The 20434-nt window shown below is 36.4% G+C and overlaps 1 protein-coding gene and 5 non-coding genes across 6 annotated transcripts in view; 5 read left to right on the forward strand and 1 right to left on the reverse strand.

Annotated features, from left to right (window-relative positions):
• LOC123312727 (caspase-8) overlaps window positions 1-20434 on the reverse strand; it is an 81634-nt gene that overhangs the window by 50547 nt on the left and 10653 nt on the right. The window contains exons 5-6 of the mRNA XM_044897178.1: window positions 19069-19297; window positions 17630-17761 (exon numbers count right to left, since the gene is read on the reverse strand). Coding sequence (XP_044753113.1) covers window positions 17630-17761; window positions 19069-19297 — 361 coding nt within the window. The remainder of the gene's footprint in view (window positions 1-17629; window positions 17762-19068; window positions 19298-20434) is intronic.
• Window positions 77-195, forward strand: LOC123314613. Its single transcript, XR_006537851.1, has one exon. It is a non-coding gene; the product is annotated as a 5S ribosomal RNA (ribosomal RNA).
• LOC123314614 lies at window positions 2967-3085 on the forward strand. The gene has a single exon (XR_006537852.1). It is a non-coding gene; the product is annotated as a 5S ribosomal RNA (ribosomal RNA).
• Window positions 5857-5975, forward strand: LOC123314615. Its single transcript, XR_006537853.1, has one exon. It is a non-coding gene; the product is annotated as a 5S ribosomal RNA (ribosomal RNA).
• Window positions 8747-8865, forward strand: LOC123314616. Its single transcript, XR_006537854.1, has one exon. It is a non-coding gene; the product is annotated as a 5S ribosomal RNA (ribosomal RNA).
• Window positions 11637-11755, forward strand: LOC123314617. Its single transcript, XR_006537855.1, has one exon. It is a non-coding gene; the product is annotated as a 5S ribosomal RNA (ribosomal RNA).

A 20434-nucleotide genomic window follows, 5' to 3' on the forward strand; every position in this document is an offset into this window, starting at 1 on the left:
TCTTTTATAAGCCTTCCTTTATGATCTTCACAGATTGCAATAATCCTTCACATATGAAATACACACAATATTCATCGTTTACGGCCATACCACGCTGACAATGCCAGTTCTCGTCAGAACACTGAAGCCAAGCAACGTCGGGCGCGGTTAGTACTTGGATGGGTGACCGCTTGGGAACACCGCGTGCTGTAAGCTTTTTTTTCTTTGCGCGATCGGTCAGGTTGAAAATGTTACAATTATAAATGTTCAAACATTCTTCCATTGACCGTTCACATCATAAAATTACAAATGTATATAAACATGCAATTTTATGAAGAAACATGATTTTCTTATTTTTCAAAAACTACCGGAGGAATGTTCGGAAAACTTCTCAGGAAGTAGTATCGTACCTAATTCAACCCAAATCGACGATAAAAACCATAGGTCACACTTCATATAAGAAACTTTTTCGGACTCTGAAAATTCCACATACAGGGTCTTTCACGAGGAACCTCACCCATATTTATACGGGAAACTACCGAACGTATTTTCATGAAATTCAGCACTTATAAGTATTTCACGATGCTGATGAAATCTAAAATATTTTCAAGGCATGAGCACCTCCGGTTTTTCCGGAAATGACGTCAACTTCCGTTTTTCAAATTAGAACACCATTTTTTTATTGCAGAAATAGATTCCTTAGAAAATTTCAAGTTATTTTGATGTAACATTTTTCAGTTTTGGTTGGAAAATTCTCTCTGAGCGGGAAAATTCGAAAAAAAATCGAAAATAGAGCTCCGCTGAAACAAGAATAACTTCGAGGTTTTTGGATGGAAAATTTTCATTTTTGGGATTTTTCAAGCTGTAAGATTGATGTATCCACTTTAAAAATCGAAATCGCGATTCATGATACAGGGGGTGAAAAAATCGCTTTCAAAGTTAGGGATGACAAAATCGTGAAAAATCAATTTTTTCGAATTAGAACCCCATTTTTTATGGCAGATATTGAATCTACGTTAAAAAATAATGTGAGTGTATGCATCACACCCTTGCCCTAAAGTGGATATTTTCTGAGTTACTCACAAAAAACTGTTTTTCGTCTTGAATTTTCAGCTATTTCTTTTCCCTTCACTCCAAAAAGATGAAATTTTCAGGAACTGTTACTTAAACCATGTTTAAGATCTTACTACCTTAATATGCAAGAGAAAAAAGTTACAGGTTGTTCCTAAATAGATGGCGAATTTTGATTCGAATTTGTATCGGAAACCTCTTTATTTCAACTAATCGGCCATCCGTTTTCTCTCCAGTGATAAATAAATAATTCCTTATGAACCATATGCAAAAACTTACCATGTTTTACATTCTTTTTTTTAATGATAGGTATCATTAATTACATCTGCCAAATTCCTCTTTATTCAGTAGCATTTTGTGTTTACTATTAATTTGGTGATAATTCGTATTAAGTTATAAAATCGATCACTATGCCTAATTTTACCAATGAAGATTATTTAAATCTCATTCTACTTCATGGAGAATGTAATAAATTTGTAGATAGAACGATTCGACTGTTCATTGAGAGGTTTCCTGACCGACCCAGACCAACGAGAGATACCATTAACAGAACCATGACACCCATATAAATTCAATAGGGTACAGCATTTGAAGGAAACTGATTTCGTCAGGAGAACAGAGTTTTGCGAAGCTATGATGATTCGATTTCAAGAGAATGAAAACTTTTTGGACTGTATAATTTGGACAGATGAATCTAAATTCACAAAGAATGGTTCTTTCAATAGGCATAACAGTCATTATTGGGATGAAGAGAACAACCACCACTTCAGACAATGGAACTTTCAAGAGACCTGGAGTTTCAATGTTTTTTGCGCCATCAAAAATAATGCAATTCTCGATGTTCACATTTATGATGGGACTTTAACTTTAACTGGTAAGATAGAACACTACACATGTTTGCATTATTTAAAGAATGTTCTCCCTTAGGAGATAGATATTCTGACATATTGACTCAAATAATTGAGCCGCTAGTACAGAACCATAATAACTTATGGTATCAACAAGATGGCGCGCCTCCACACAATTCACTCAATGTGTCAAATATCCTCTACAGGCTATTTGAAGATCGATGGTTGGCGAACAATGGTCCACATCTTTGGCCACCACGTTCTCCCGATTTAACTCCTTTAGACTATTATGTTTGGGGTAGGATAAAAAATATTATCTACTCAACTCCCTTGACTGCTAAAGAGGACTGCATAGAACGAGTCAGAAATGCGTTCAGGTTTGTTTAGATTTTTAGATTTATAGTTTTGAAACTCAATTTGGTTTTTAAACACTTTTGCAGATCTCTTCCTCCCGATGAAATAACAAGAGCAACGCACGAAGCATTCCTGAGACGTATAAATAATTGTCTAGAAATTAACGGTCAAAACTTTGAGCATCTTCTCTAGTTATAACTGCGAGAGTTTGCCATGGTTCTCCTAACAGTAACTTGAAGTCGGTTTCAAGAAGGGGTGAAAAATCTACAGCATGGTTCAAATAACAGTTCCTGAAAATTTCATCTTTTTGGCGTGAAGGGAAAAGAAATAGCTGAAAATTCAAGATGAAAAACAGTTTTTTGTGAATAATTCAGAAAATATCCATTTTAGGGCAAGGGTGTGGTGCATACACTCACATTATTTTTTAACGTAGATTCAATATCTGCCATAAAAAAATGGGGTTCTAATTTGAAAAAATTGATTTTTCACGATTTTGTCATCCCTAACTTTGAAAGCGATTTTTTCACCCCCTGTATCATGAATCGCGATTTCGATTTTTAAAGTGGATACATCAATCTTACATCTTGAAAAATGTATACGTAATATTATACGAAACCAGCTCATCTTCGTGTTGTTATTCTTTTATAAGCCTTCCTTTATGATCTTCACAGATTGCAATAATCCTTCACATATGAAATACACACAATATTCATCGTTTACGGCCATACCACGCTGACAATGCCAGTTCTCGTCAGAACACTGAAGCCAAGCAACGTCGGGCGCGGTTAGTACTTGGATGGGTGACCGCTTGGGAACACCGCGTGCTGTAAGCTTTTTTTTCTTTGCGCGATCGGTCAGGTTGAAAATGTTACAATTATAAATGTTCAAACATTCTTCCATTGACCGTTCACATCATAAAATTACAAATGTATATAAACATGCAATTTTATGAAGAAACATGATTTTCTTATTTTTCAAAAACTACCGGAGGAATGTTCGGAAAACTTCTCAGGAAGTAGTATCGTACCTAATTCAACCCAAATCGACGATAAAAACCATAGGTCACACTTCATATAAGAAACTTTTTCGGACTCTGAAAATTCCACATACAGGGTCTTTCACGAGGAACCTCACCCATATTTATACGGGAAACTACCGAACGTATTTTCATGAAATTCAGCACTTATAAGTATTTCACGATGCTGATGAAATCTAAAATATTTTCAAGGCATGAGCACCTCCGGTTTTTCCGGAAATGACGTCAACTTCCGTTTTTCAAATTAGAACACCATTTTTTTATTGCAGAAATAGATTCCTTAGAAAATTTCAAGTTATTTTGATGTAACATTTTTCAGTTTTGGTTGGAAAATTCTCTCTGAGCGGGAAAATTCGAAAAAAAATCGAAAATAGAGCTCCGCTGAAACAAGAATAACTTCGAGGTTTTTGGATGGAAAATTTTCATTTTTGGGATTTTTCAAGCTGTAAGATTGATGTATCCACTTTAAAAATCGAAATCGCGATTCATGATACAGGGGGTGAAAAAATCGCTTTCAAAGTTAGGGATGACAAAATCGTGAAAAATCAATTTTTTCGAATTAGAACCCCATTTTTTATGGCAGATATTGAATCTACGTTAAAAAATAATGTGAGTGTATGCATCACACCCTTGCCCTAAAGTGGATATTTTCTGAGTTACTCACAAAAAACTGTTTTTCGTCTTGAATTTTCAGCTATTTCTTTTCCCTTCACTCCAAAAAGATGAAATTTTCAGGAACTGTTACTTAAACCATGTTTTAGATTTTACTACCTTAATATGCAAGAGAAAAAAGTTACAGGTTGTTCCTAAATAGATGGCGAATTTTGATTCGAATTTGTATCGGAAACCTCTTTATTTCAACTAATCGGCCATCCGTTTTCTCTCCAGTGATAAATAAATAATTCCTTATGAACCATATGCAAAAACTTACCATGTTTTACATTCTTTTTTTTAATGATAGGTATCATTAATTACATCTGCCAAATTCCTCTTTATTCAGTAGCATTTTGTGTTTACTATTAATTTGGTGATAATTCGTATTAAGTTATAAAATCGATCACTATGCCTAATTTTACCAATGAAGATTATTTAAATCTCATTCTACTTCATGGAGAATGTAATAAATTTGTAGATAGAACGATTCGACTGTTCATTGAGAGGTTTCCTGACCGACCCAGACCAACGAGAGATACCATTAACAGAACCATGACACCCATATAAATTCAATAGGGTACAGCATTTGAAGGAAACTGATTTCGTCAGGAGAACAGAGTTTTGCGAAGCTATGATGATTCGATTTCAAGAGAATGAAAACTTTTTGGACTGTATAATTTGGACAGATGAATCTAAATTCACAAAGAATGGTTCTTTCAATAGGCATAACAGTCATTATTGGGATGAAGAGAACAACCACCACTTCAGACAATGGAACTTTCAAGAGACCTGGAGTTTCAATGTTTTTTGCGCCATCAAAAATAATGCAATTCTCGATGTTCACATTTATGATGGGACTTTAACTTTAACTGGTAAGATAGAACACTACACATGTTTGCATTATTTAAAGAATGTTCTCCCTTAGGAGATAGATATTCTGACATATTGACTCAAATAATTGAGCCGCTAGTACAGAACCATAATAACTTATGGTATCAACAAGATGGCGCGCCTCCACACAATTCACTCAATGTGTCAAATATCCTCTACAGGCTATTTGAAGATCGATGGTTGGCGAACAATGGTCCACATCTTTGGCCACCACGTTCTCCCGATTTAACTCCTTTAGACTATTATGTTTGGGGTAGGATAAAAAATATTATCTACTCAACTCCCTTGACTGCTAAAGAGGACTGCATAGAACGAGTCAGAAATGCGTTCAGGTTTGTTTAGATTTTTAGATTTATAGTTTTGAAACTCAATTTGGTTTTTAAACACTTTTGCAGATCTCTTCCTCCCGATGAAATAACAAGAGCAACGCACGAAGCATTCCTGAGACGTATAAATAATTGTCTAGAAATTAACGGTCAAAACTTTGAGCATCTTCTCTAGTTATAACTGCGAGAGTTTGCCATGGTTCTCCTAACAGTAACTTGAAGTCGGTTTCAAAAAGGGGTGAAAAATCTACAGCATGGTTCAAATAACAGTTCCTGAAAATTTCATCTTTTTGGCGTGAAGGGAAAAGAAATAGCTGAAAATTCAAGATGAAAAACAGTTTTTTGTGAATAATTCAGAAAATATCCATTTTAGGGCAAGGGTGTGGTGCATACACTCACATTATTTTTTAACGTAGATTCAATATCTGCCATAAAAAAATGGGGTTCTAATTTGAAAAAATTGATTTTTCACGATTTTGTCATCCCTAACTTTGAAAGCGATTTTTTCACCCCCTGTATCATGAATCGCGATTTCGATTTTTAAAGTGGATACATCAATCTTACATCTTGAAAAATGTATACGTAATATTATACGAAACCAGCTCATCTTCGTGTTGTTATTCTTTTATAAGCCTTCCTTTATGATCTTCACAGATTGCAATAATCCTTCACATATGAAATACACACAATATTCATCGTTTACGGCCATACCACGCTGACAATGCCAGTTCTCGTCAGAACACTGAAGCCAAGCAACGTCGGGCGCGGTTAGTACTTGGATGGGTGACCGCTTGGGAACACCGCGTGCTGTAAGCTTTTTTTTCTTTGCGCGATCGGTCAGGTTGAAAATGTTACAATTATAAATGTTCAAACATTCTTCCATTGACCGTTCACATCATAAAATTACAAATGTATATAAACATGCAATTTTATGAAGAAACATGATTTTCTTATTTTTCAAAAACTACCGGAGGAATGTTCGGAAAACTTCTCAGGAAGTAGTATCGTACCTAATTCAACCCAAATCGACGATAAAAACCATAGGTCACACTTCATATAAGAAACTTTTTCGGACTCTGAAAATTCCACATACAGGGTCTTTCACGAGGAACCTCACCCATATTTATACGGGAAACTACCGAACGTATTTTCATGAAATTCAGCAGTTATAAGTATTTCACGATGCTGATGAAATCTAAAATATTTTCAAGGCATGAGCACCTCCGGTTTTTCCGGAAATGACGTCAACTTCCGTTTTTCAAATTAGAACACCATTTTTTTATTGCAGAAATAGATTCCTTAGAAAATTTCAAGTTATTTTGATGTAACATTTTTCAGTTTTGGTTGGAAAATTCTCTCTGAGCGGGAAAATTCGAAAAAAAATCGAAAATAGAGCTCCGCTGAAACAAGAATAACTTCGAGGTTTTTGGATGGAAAATTTTCATTTTTGGGATTTTTCAAGCTGTAAGATTGATGTATCCACTTTAAAAATCGAAATCGCGATTCATGATACAGGGGGTGAAAAAATCGCTTTCAAAGTTAGGGATGACAAAATCGTGAAAAATCAATTTTTTCGAATTAGAACCCCATTTTTTATGGCAGATATTGAATCTACGTTAAAAAATAATGTGAGTGTATGCATCACACCCTTGCCCTAAAGTGGATATTTTCTGAGTTACTCACAAAAAACTGTTTTTCGTCTTGAATTTTCAGCTATTTCTTTTCCCTTCACTCCAAAAAGATGAAATTTTCAGGAACTGTTACTTAAACCATGTTTTAGATTTTACTACCTTAATATGCAAGAGAAAAAAGTTACAGGTTGTTCCTAAATAGATGGCGAATTTTGATTCGAATTTGTATCGGAAACCTCTTTATTTCAACTAATCGGCCATCCGTTTTCTCTCCAGTGATAAATAAATAATTCCTTATGAACCATATGCAAAAACTTACCATGTTTTACATTCTTTTTTTTAATGATAGGTATCATTAATTACATCTGCCAAATTCCTCTTTATTCAGTAGCATTTTGTGTTTACTATTAATTTGGTGATAATTCGTATTAAGTTATAAAATCGATCACTATGCCTAATTTTACCAATGAAGATTATTTAAATCTCATTCTACTTCATGGAGAATGTAATAAATTTGTAGATAGAACGATTCGACTGTTCATTGAGAGGTTTCCTGACCGACCCAGACCAACGAGAGATACCATTAACAGAACCATGACACCCATATAAATTCAATAGGGTACAGCATTTGAAGGAAACTGATTTCGTCAGGAGAACAGAGTTTTGCGAAGCTATGATGATTCGATTTCAAGAGAATGAAAACTTTTTGGACTGTATAATTTGGACAGATGAATCTAAATTCACAAAGAATGGTTCTTTCAATAGGCATAACAGTCATTATCGGGATGAAGAGAACAACCACCACTTCAGACAATGGAACTTTCAAGAGACCTGGAGTTTCAATGTTTTTTGCGCCATCAAAAATAATGCAATTCTCGATGTTCACATTTATGATGGGACTTTAACTTTAACTGGTAAGATAGAACACTACACATGTTTGCATTATTTAAAGAATGTTCTCCCTTAGGAGATAGATATTCTGACATATTGACTCAAATAATTGAGCCGCTAGTACAGAACCATAATAACTTATGGTATCAACAAGATGGCGCGCCTCCACACAATTCACTCAATGTGTCAAATATCCTCTACAGGCTATTTGAAGATCGATGGTTGGCGAACAATGGTCCACATCTTTGGCCACCACGTTCTCCCGATTTAACTCCTTTAGACTATTATGTTTGGGGTAGGATAAAAAATATTATCTACTCAACTCCCTTGACTGCTAAAGAGGACTGCATAGAACGAGTCAGAAATGCGTTCAGGTTTGTTTAGATTTTTAGATTTATAGTTTTGAAACTCAATTTGGTTTTTAAACACTTTTGCAGATCTCTTCCTCCCGATGAAATAACAAGAGCAACGCACGAAGCATTCCTGAGACGTATAAATAATTGTCTAGAAATTAACGGTCAAAACTTTGAGCATCTTCTCTAGTTATAACTGCGAGAGTTTGCCATGGTTCTCCTAACAGTAACTTGAAGTCGGTTTCAAGAAGGGGTGAAAAATCTACAGCATGGTTCAAATAACAGTTCCTGAAAATTTCATCTTTTTGGCGTGAAGGGAAAAGAAATAGCTGAAAATTCAAGATGAAAAACAGTTTTTTGTGAATAATTCAGAAAATATCCATTTTAGGGCAAGGGTGTGGTGCATACACTCACATTATTTTTTAACGTAGATTCAATATCTGCCATAAAAAAATGGGGTTCTAATTTGAAAAAATTGATTTTTCACGATTTTGTCATCCCTAACTTTGAAAGCGATTTTTTCACCCCCTGTATCATGAATCGCGATTTCGATTTTTAAAGTGGATACATCAATCTTACATCTTGAAAAATGTATACGTAATATTATACGAAACCAGCTCATCTTCGTGTTGTTATTCTTTTATAAGCCTTCCTTTATGATCTTCACAGATTGCAATAATCCTTCACATATGAAATACACACAATATTCATCGTTTACGGCCATACCACGCTGACAATGCCAGTTCTCGTCAGAACACTGAAGCCAAGCAACGTCGGGCGCGGTTAGTACTTGGATGGGTGACCGCTTGGGAACACCGCGTGCTGTAAGCTTTTTTTTCTTTGCGCGATCGGTCAGGTTGAAAATGTTACAATTATAAATGTTCAAACATTCTTCCATTGACCGTTCACATCATAAAATTACAAATGTATATAAACATGCAATTTTATGAAGAAACATGATTTTCTTATTTTTCAAAAACTACCGGAGGAATGTTCGGAAAACTTCTCAGGAAGTAGTATCGTACCTAATTCAACCCAAATCGACGATAAAAACCATAGGTCACACTTCATATAAGAAACTTTTTCGGACTCTGAAAATTCCACATACAGGGTCTTTCACGAGGAACCTCACCCATATTTATACGGGAAACTACCGAACGTATTTTCATGAAATTCAGCACTTATAAGTATTTCACGATGCTGATGAAATCTAAAATATTTTCAAGGCATGAGCACCTCCGGTTTTTCCGGAAATGACGTCAACTTCCGTTTTTCAAATTAGAACACCATTTTTTTATTGCAGAAATAGATTCCTTAGAAAATTTCAAGTTATTTTGATGTAACATTTTTCAGTTTTGGTTGGAAAATTCTCTCTGAGCGGGAAAATTCGAAAAAAAATCGAAAATAGAGCTCCGCTGAAACAAGAATAACTTCGAGGTTTTTGGATGGAAAATTTTCATTTTTGGGATTTTTCAAGCTGTAAGATTGATGTATCCACTTTAAAAATCGAAATCGCGATTCATGATACAGGGGGTGAAAAAATCGCTTTCAAAGTTAGGGATGACAAAATCGTGAAAAATCAATTTTTTCGAATTAGAACCCCATTTTTTATGGCAGATATTGAATCTACGTTAAAAAATAATGTGAGTGTATGCATCACACCCTTGCCCTAAAGTGGATATTTTCTGAGTTACTCACAAAAAACTGTTTTTCGTCTTGAATTTTCAGCTATTTCTTTTCCCTTCACTCCAAAAAGATGAAATTTTCAGGAACTGTTACTTAAACCATGTTTTAGATTTTACTACCTTAATATGCAAGAGAAAAAAGTTACAGGTTGTTCCTAAATAGATGGCGAATTTTGATTCGAATTTGTATCGGAAACCTCTTTATTTCAACTAATCGGCCATCCGTTTTCTCTCCAGTGATAAATAAATAATTCCTTATGAACCATATGCAAAAACTTACCATGTTTTACATTCTTTTTTTTAATGATAGGTATCATTAATTACATCTGCCAAATTCCTCTTTATTCAGTAGCATTTTGTGTTTACTATTAATTTGGTGATAATTCGTATTAAGTTATAAAATCGATCACTATGCCTAATTTTACCAATGAAGATTATTTAAATCTCATTCTACTTCATGGAGAATGTAATAAATTTGTAGATAGAACGATTCGACTGTTCATTGAGAGGTTTCCTGACCGACCCAGACCAACGAGAGATACCATTAACAGAACCATGACACCCATATAAATTCAATAGGGTACAGCATTTGAAGGAAACTGATTTCGTCAGGAGAACAGAGTTTTGCGAAGCTATGATGATTCGATTTCAAGAGAATGAAAACTTTTTGGACTGTATAATTTGGACAGATGAATCTAAATTCACAAAGAATGGTTCTTTCAATAGGCATAACAGTCATTATTGGGATGAAGAGAACAACCACCACTTCAGACAATGGAACTTTCAAGAGACCTGGAGTTTCAATGTTTTTTGCGCCATCAAAAATAATGCAATTCTCGATGTTCACATTTATGATGGGACTTTAACTTTAACTGGTAAGATAGAACACTACACATGTTTGCATTATTTAAAGAATGTTCTCCCTTAGGAGATAGATATTCTGACATATTGACTCAAATAATTGAGCCGCTAGTACAGAACCATAATAACTTATGGTATCAACAAGATGGCGCGCCTCCACACAATTCACTCAATGTGTCAAATATCCTCTACAGGCTATTTGAAGATCGATGGTTGGCGAACAATGGTCCACATCTTTGGCCACCACGTTCTCCCGATTTAACTCCTTTAGACTATTATGTTTGGGGTAGGATAAAAAATATTATCTACTCAACTCCCTTGACTGCTAAAGAGGACTGCATAGAACGAGTCAGAAATGCGTTCAGGTTTGTTTAGATTTTTAGATTTATAGTTTTGAAACTCAATTTGGTTTTTAAACACTTTTGCAGATCTCTTCCTCCCGATGAAATAACAAGAGCAACGCACGAAGCATTCCTGAGACGTATAAATAATTGTCTAGAAATTAACGGTCAAAACTTTGAGCATCTTCTCTAGTTATAACTGCGAGAGTTTGCCATGGTTCTCCTAACAGTAACTTGAAGTCGGTTTCAAGAAGGGGTGAAAAATCTACAGCATGGTTCAAATAACAGTTCCTGAAAATTTCATCTTTTTGGCGTGAAGGGAAAAGAAATAGCTGAAAATTCAAGATGAAAAACAGTTTTTTGTGAATAATTCAGAAAATATCCATTTTAGGGCAAGGGTGTGGTGCATACACTCACATTATTTTTTAACGTAGATTCAATATCTGCCATAAAAAAATGGGGTTCTAATTTGAAAAAATTGATTTTTCACGATTTTGTCATCCCTAACTTTGAAAGCGATTTTTTCACCCCCTGTATCATGAATCGCGATTTCGATTTTTAAAGTGGATACATCAATCTTACATCTTGAAAAATGTATACGTAATATTATACGAAACCAGCTCATCTTCGTGTTGTTATTCTTTTATAAGCCTTCCTTTATGATCTTCACAGATTGCAATAATCCTTCACATATGAAATACACACAATATTCATCGTTTACGGCCATACCACGCTGACAATGCCAGTTCTCGTCAGAACACTGAAGCCAAGCAACGTCGGGCGCGGTTAGTACTTGGATGGGTGACCGCTTGGGAACACCGCGTGCTGTAAGCTTTTTTTTCTTTGCGCGATCGGTCAGGTTGAAAATGTTACAATTATAAATGTTCAAACATTCTTCCATTGACCGTTCACATCATAAAATTACAAATGTATATAAACATGCAATTTTATGAAGAAACATGATTTTCTTATTTTTCAAAAACTACCGGAGGAATGTTCGGAAAACTTCTCAGGAAGTAGTATCGTACCTAATTCAACCCAAATCGACGATAAAAACCATAGGTCACACTTCATATAAGAAACTTTTTCGGACTCTGAAAATTCCACATACAGGGTCTTTCACGAGGAACCTCACCCATATTTATACGGGAAACTACCGAACGTATTTTCATGAAATTCAGCACTTATAAGTATTTCACGATGCTGATGAAATCTAAAATATTTTCAAGGCATGAGCACCTCCGGTTTTTCCGGAAATGACGTCAACTTCCGTTTTTCAAATTAGAACACCATTTTTTTATTGCAGAAATAGATTCCTTAGAAAATTTCAAGTTATTTTGATGTAACATTTTTCAGTTTTGGTTGGAAAATTCTCTCTGAGCGGGAAAATTCGAAAAAAAATCGAAAATAGAGCTCCGCTGAAACAAGAATAACTTCGAGGTTTTTGGATGGAAAATTTTCATTTTTGGGATTTTTCAAGCTGTAAGATTGATGTATCCACTTTAAAAATCGAAATCGCGATTCATGATACAGGGGGTGAAAAAATCGCTTTCAAAGTTAGGGATGACAAAATCGTGAAAAATCAATTTTTTCGAATTAGAACCCCATTTTTTATGGCAGATATTGAATCTACGTTAAAAAATAATGTGAGTGTATGCATCACACCCTTGCCCTAAAGTGGATATTTTCTGAGTTACTCACAAAAAACTGTTTTTCGTCTTGAATTTTCAGCTATTTCTTTTCCCTTCACTCCAAAAAGATGAAATTTTCAGGAACTGTTACTTAAACCATGTTTTAGATTTTACTACCTTAATATGCAAGAGAAAAAAGTTACAGGTTGTTCCTAAATAGATGGCGAATTTTGATTCGAATTTGTATCGGAAACCTCTTTATTTCAACTAATCGGCCATCCGTTTTCTCTCCAGTGATAAATAAATAATTCCTTATGAACCATATGCAAAAACTTACCATGTTTTACATTCTTTTTTTTTAATGATAGGTATCATTAATTACATCTGCCAAATTCCTCTTTATTCAGTAGCATTTTGTGTTTACTATTAATTTGGTGATAATTCGTATTAAGTTATAAAATCGATCACTATGCCTAATTTTACCAATGAAGATTATTTAAATCTCATTCTACTTCATGGAGAATGTAATAAAGTTGTAGATAGAACGATTCGACTGTTCATTGAGAGGTTTCCTGACCGACCCAGACCAACGAGAGATACCATTAACAGAACCATGACAAACTTGAGAAATGTCGGATCTTTCGTTAAGAAAACTATACACAGAGAAAAAAGTGTAGTCGAAGATGAGAACAACGAAATAACAGTTCTTGCATATTTTCGTGTGAATCCTCAAAATTCTCTCAAAGATGCCAAGATTGATCTGGGATTATCTCAATCGAGTGTTTGGAGAATATTAAAAAAACATAAAATGCACCCATATAAATTCAATAGGGTACAGCATTTGAAGGAAACTGATTTCGTCAGGAGAACAGAGTTTTGCGAAGCTATGATGATTCGATTTCAAGAGAATGAAAACTTTTTGGACTGTATAATTTGGACAGATGAATCTAAATTCACAAAGAATGGTTCTTTCAATAGGCATAACAGTCATTATTGGGATGAAGAGAACAACCACCACTTCAGACAATGGAACTTTCAAGAGACCTGGAGTTTCAACGTTTTTTGCGCCATCAAAAATAATGCAATTCTCGATGTTCACATTTATGATGGGACTTTAACTTTAACTGGTAAGATAGAACACTACACATGTTTGCATTATTTAAAGAATGTTCTCCCTTAGGAGATAGATATTCTGACATATTGACTCAAACAATTGAGCCGCTAGTACAGAACCATAATGACTTATGGTATCAACAAGATGGCGCGCCTCCACACAATTCACTCAATGTGTCAAATATCCTCTACAGGCTATTTGAAGATCGATGGTTGGCGAACAATGGTCCACATCTTTGGCCACCACGTTCTCTCGATTTAACTCCTTTAGACTATTATGTTTGGGGTAGGATAAAAAATATTGTCTACTCAACTCCCTTGACTGATAAAGAGGACTGCATGGAACGAGTCAGAAATGCGTTCAGGTTTGTTTAGATTTTTAGATTTATAGTTTTGAAACTCAATTTGGTTTTTAAACACTTTTGCAGATCTCTTCCTCCCGATGAAATAACAAGAGCAACGCACGAAGCATTCCTGAGACGTATAAATAATTGTCTAGAAATTAACGGTCAAAACTTTGAGCATCTTCTCTAGTTATAACTGCGAGAGTTTGCCATGGTTCTCCTAATAGTAACTTGAAGTCGGTTTCAAGAAGGGGTGAAAAATCTACAGCATGGTTCAAATAACAGTTCCTGAAAATGTCATCTTTTTGGCGTGAAGGGAAAAGAAATAGCTGAAAATTCAAGACGAAAAACAGTTTTTTGTGAATAACTCAGAAAATATCCATTTTAGGGCAAGGGTGTGATGCATACGCTCACATTATTTTTTAACGTAGATTCAATATCTGCCATAAAAAATGGGGTTCTAATTTGAAAAAATTGATTTTTCACGATTTTGTCATCCCTAACTTTGAAAGCGATTTTTTCACCCCCTGTATCATGAATCGCGATTTCGATTTTTAATGTGGATACATCAATCTTACATCTTGAAAAATCCCAAAAATGAAAATTTTCCATCCAAAAACCCCGAAGTTATTCTTGTTTCAGCAGAGCTCTATTTTCGATTTTTTTTTCGAATTTTCCCGCTCAGAGAGAATTTTCCAACCAAAACTGAAAAATGTTACATCAAAATAACTTGAAATTTTCTAAGGAATCTATTTCTGCAATAAAAAAATGGTGTTCTAATTTGAAAAACGGTTGACGTCATTTCCGGAAAAACCGGAGGTGCTCATGCCTTGAAAATATTTTAGATTTCATCAGCATCGTGAAATACTTATAAGTGCTGAATTTCATGAAAATACGTTCAGTACTTTCCCGTATAAATATGGGTGAGGTTCCTCGTGAAAGACCCTGTATAGTAAAATGTGAGGTTCGAGCGACATGAGTTTCTTATTTTTCGAAAATTAGCAGAGGTATGAACGGAAAACTTACTAGGGAGTAGTATGGTACCTTACTGTATCGACTCTGCGTTCTTGAGTTGTTTCGTCAGATTCTCTAGCGATTCCACGAATTTCTTAACGTTGACGTGTTCATTAACCTTCTTGATATATGCTCCTATTTGCGCGAAGTCGTTAATGCATTCCTTCACCGTGTTCATATTTCCTTCGGCGGGTGGGAGGCTTCTGGGGGCTTCTTTTTCTTTCTCCTGGACCAGTTGGTTTCTCGCTCTGGCTCTCTCTTCCCATATGTTTGTCGCTGGTGCTGGCGCTGCTGCATATGTAACTTTTTGCGTTTGTCTTGGTTCGCTATTGTTGAGTTGTATGATTTGTTTGTTTTCCAGTGCTCTCTGGTACATTGGACAGCTTTTGCTGTTCGCGGGATGGTCGCCTTTACAATTCACGCATTTTGCTGGCGATGTTCTGTCCTTAGTGCAGTCTTTAGTTCTTTAGTTGCGTAGTTTTCCGCGCATTTCAAACACGCTACGGAACGAAAACAGTTTGTTGTCACGTGGCCCCATGTCTGGCACCTGTGACACTGCACGATTTCGCGGTTCGACTGGTAGCGATCCCACCTTACACCTTACTCGCGATATCTACCCCTGTCTGAAGTGCCCCGAGAGATGACAGCGCGGATTGGAGACCTGGACCCGGCAGGAGGCAAAGAAGAACATTGGTTCCAAAGAAGAACATTGGTTCGTCGAGGGGGGGATCTCTTCCGTGCGGGAAGCTGAAAGGGGCGAGGTGGTAGGTGCCAAGTGGAGGATCGTGTGGTGTCGTCGCCCGCATGTGTGACAACACTGATCCGAACTGCACGCAACTGTAACATGGAAAGCCGACATGCAGTTTCTACACAATTGCCTCTCAGTCACGAAAGCTCGGCTCTGGTGGATGTTCATGGCCTTGAATTCTCGACACTGGCGAATGGAGTGATTCGCGGAGCAATACACACAGGCTAAGGACGAACTAGATGAAGCAGAGGGGCGTACTCCAGCATATGCATGGGGGCGAGAGGATGGACCAGGGGATGATTGACCAGACGATAGAGGAACAGACGTTGAGGCCGCTGGTGATTGAGGTCTTGACGATCTCCTGGGCGCAGACGATCGGGCCGAGGTGAGAGGAACTTTCTAACACTCTCAACTGTCGAGATGGTTCATCGAGGTTACGCAATGACATGGATAGCAGAAGATAGTCTGCCAGATCTGATATTGGCAGCGCCTTGATGGCATTTATGGCGTTCTGATGGGTGATAATGAACCGCTTCAGTTGTGTCAAAAAAGACACAGATGCTGGCCGGGACTCTAAAATGTGGTTCACGTAAAGATCTGCCAGACGCCGGGGATTCTGGTAGCGGGAGTGAAGGGCTTGATAAGCCAGAAGATAGTTGGCCGAATACATTTCGAATCCAGAGATCACGGATGCGGCGTCACCGGAAAGAGCCGACGACAGTAGATGAAATTTCTGAACCAGAGAGTTACTTTGGTGCACAAGGGCGTCGAAGAGAGCAATAAATCCGGGCTATTCCTCGATATTACCGGAAAAGCAGGGCAACTCAACCCGAGGAATCGGAAGCTCAAGCGACGATGAGGAAGTCGCGGCAACAGACGAAGATGCAGTTATGCGGCTGTGGGCGGCACGAATATGCAGGCAAGTTGCGAAGAATGCTGCAAATCTTTGAAGGTGATTGTCTCGCTCAGAATCCTCCAACTGAGAGTTGAGTCTGACTATCAAGTCATCAGTCTCCCTGAATGATTTTTCCACCCTGGTCAATTCAGTCAGGCACATGTTAGCTACCTGGACCTCAGTGGTCAAACCCTTAACTAAATTGAGCAGGGTGGAAGCTGTGGCGAACGCAAGATGCGAATTTACTTCGAAAGAATTCCGGAATAAATACCTGATGCATACGCTTATCGCTGAAGATAAAGACAGATGACAGCGTGATAAGGATTGTCGTGTAGTAAATTCATCCGAATGAAAACAAAAGGACGAATTTGAAATTAAATAATCAAATGAACAGAAATGGAAAAAATAGACTGAATTTAGGAGATTTTAGATTAATTCCTGGGTTTCACGGCACCAATAATTGATCGCAAATCAGTTTGCGATCAACTTCAGATGATTTATTGATACTGAGCAACTGAACAGGTGAAAATGCTCCTACCTACCCCAACTGGCTTAAGTCGAAACTCAGATGAATCTCCACTGGTAGCAGAAAGAAGGCTCCTAAGGGAAGGGAAACACGGAACTAACCATCCTTCTGCACTTAGCTTCGTGGCACGATAAAGGCTGATGAAGAACACGCGGCATTTCACTTAAAGTTGCTCAATATCACTTTGGTTCACTCAATATACAGAGATGATAAATGGTGCGATGATTTCGGCGATATATAAGAAGATTATTTTAGGTGTTTGGGAGAAAGATTTCGGCATAACGTCGGCGCCTGACAAACCGGAGTCAGACAACCCAATTCACGATCGAACACCTTGCTAAGTGGAAACCTAACTCCAATATTAATTTCAACTGAATTCAATTATCAATCTTTCCCAAATTATTGCCTGTTTTCAATGCAAAATTGAGAAAACTTACCATTTTGTAAGATAGGCCCTTGACATGTTTGAAGAATAAGAACTTTCGGGATGTGTATCAATTTTTTGTGAGACATTATTTCAATAATAGTTGAAATCTCTACATAACAACTATTGGCACAATATACCACACCTGTAAGAAAAAGAGGTTAAATAAATAAACATGCGTGTATTCTCAATGAAACATGTATAGAAGTATAAATTTGAAGCAGTTCTGGGAGTTTAATTCGTAGTTTTCAAACAGAGGTGGAGTTTGTACCTTTTTCCATTGTTGCTTCAAACCAAATAAGCCAGCAGTTGCCAATTTCTGTTTGTTGGGACGAAAATAACAACAGTTCATACTTCATCGAATACACCTAGTTAGTCCAACGTGGGTTTTACTAGTCCAACTTGAAAAAAGTTTCAACAAAGGTTATTTTTAATTCATGTCAATTTTGCTCTAAGTGGGGCGTGGCGACGCTTCGGAGGTTGTTTAAACTTTTCAAAACTTACTCAGGAAACATGAAATGACCTGGCTATCCAGAAGAGCTCATAGATAATGAATATGGAGCAAAGTTATCTTATAATGAGACGAATAACACGTCGATATCAATATCAACCAATTTCACGGTTGAATCGAGCAAGCCACATACACCACCGGGAAGGCCATCCCATCGAATAAGAGTGGATGCCTGATTTCGGTATTATTTGAACTCATCAGAGTACCAAAACTACCACTCCGATATCTAATCCCTAATTAAATACTATACTGTTATTAGTAGGGGTTCTGAATTATTAGTATTCTCAATTCCCCCTCTGTGACGGTCAGAATGAAGACAGCTGAACGACTACGGCCGTCATCAGTACCGGATGACTCAGTCGATAATGATAATCAAAATGAATGAACTTGCACTCCAAGCGACAAAGAAATCCTGAGTTTTCACAAAATAGATGTGAAATCTAGCGGAGAAATGTCTACACTTCAATCCAACAGTTCTTTTAAAAAAATGTAGCTCTCTTCATGTATTCCTTTATCACTGGGGCGTTTGAAGGAACTGTTGAAATGAAGTGTGGACATTTCTGCGCTAGGCGTCACATCTGTTTTCGAAAAACTCAGTTGTTCATTCTGGCGTCGAATATGAGTCCTGCATTTCATTTTGGCGAGTCCCGTGAAATTGCTTTTGGAACAAGTTACATAAAATATTTTGTCAGCAGCCTTACTTTCGCTACTCGTTTTCATTTTTTGGATTTGAAAAGAAGAGAAATACATAACAATGTTGCATGACAAGCGCTGTCATAATAAAATAAAAAGCTCATGTTATTGTCAAATCCGTTCCCATAGATACGCAAAATAGTCCCGAAAGTGAAAAGTGGAAAAAATCGTCCCGAAAATGCTTCTTCAGGTACTGTTTTTGCAAGCTGTTACTTTGGCAGAAAAATTCAATTCACAATTAGCCTCACCTTCATCGCCGTGAGATAAAATTATCACAAAAAGGCAAGAACATGTCTTTTTGTCGATACTTTCTATCATATTCTGCAGTTCTGAGATCATTTTCAAGTGACTGAGATTCTCCTTGGGTGTGACTTCGAAATTTCTGTTCTCAAACACAGATTTTAGACGATGTAAATCCACTTCAGACCCAGATCTTTTATGTAACATTTCGTCTTCAATGTTTGGTGGCAAAAGATGCTACAACAAAAACAGTAGATGTCAATTTTGTAATTGGAATTTATTCGAAACCAATCACCTGGTCGGAATTTTCAGAAAGCACATCTTTTTTTGATTTAACTTGTCGGGGCTATTTCAAACTTTTTAGTGCTAAGGTACGAATGTTATTTGTAAGCATCAAAAAGGTTAATCTAAGTGGGAAATACTCAGAAAAATGATTGAAAATTTCAACCAAATAATGTATAGTAATGAAGCAACGGGCTAACACCTAAACAAAATTTATGAAAAATAGTTGCAGTTTATTCTGAATATCTTATTTCATCCAAGTATTTTCCTATTATTACAAGAAAACACAACAGTAAATGATTAAGGAAATTTAGAAACAATCGATATTGGAAAACTAATTCTTTTGACTATTGGGGTAGTACCACGAATACTGCCGATAACAATCTTGAGAATAATCAACGTGATCGCGTTTCAAATTTTCAAACACGAGATGTTATTGAGAAAATTGAGAGTGTGCAAATGTTTTCACAAAAAAAACATACTTTGCTTGTAAATGTTTCAATTTGAACAAATAAATCATCAATTTATTGGCAGAGAAGATATTTATAAGCAACTCATCAATTTATATTATTCAGTTAGATTTTTCATATGCATAATTTTGTATTTATATTCGCAGTTGCCGTGACGACGCGACGTGGTCTTACGGGCTCTAAAGGAAGTAACAGCATGCTATCGAGGCCCATCATTCTGATTAGTACCTATAACGCAGATAAATAATTCGTCGCTAAAAAGGCCATTTTATTTTGGTAGATATTCTATGATAAAGCGCAACATTTAGCTTCTATGTGTATTCACCGAAAGTATGACATGACGTCACGAACGGCCGATCAATTAGCCAACTGTATCCATTTTGGAATTCGCACAAAATCGAGCAATTTCTCACAATTTGTTCTGTTTTACTCATGGTTCTACACAATAAGTATAATGTATTTTGCATGTATGAATTTCCATGTGTTTCTTCTGTTCTCTGTATGCATAATATATTTTCTTACAGAAAAGTGATCAGTTTTCATTTCCTTTATTTGTGCTCATTATCTTGTGTTGATACTAACAAAAGCTCTCAGTTTAACAAGTCGTTCAAGTTCAGGCGCC

Source organism: Coccinella septempunctata, chromosome 5 (assembly GCF_907165205.1).
Source record: "Coccinella septempunctata chromosome 5, icCocSept1.1, whole genome shotgun sequence".
In the NCBI taxonomy this organism is placed as follows: domain Eukaryota; kingdom Metazoa; phylum Arthropoda; class Insecta; order Coleoptera; family Coccinellidae; genus Coccinella; species Coccinella septempunctata.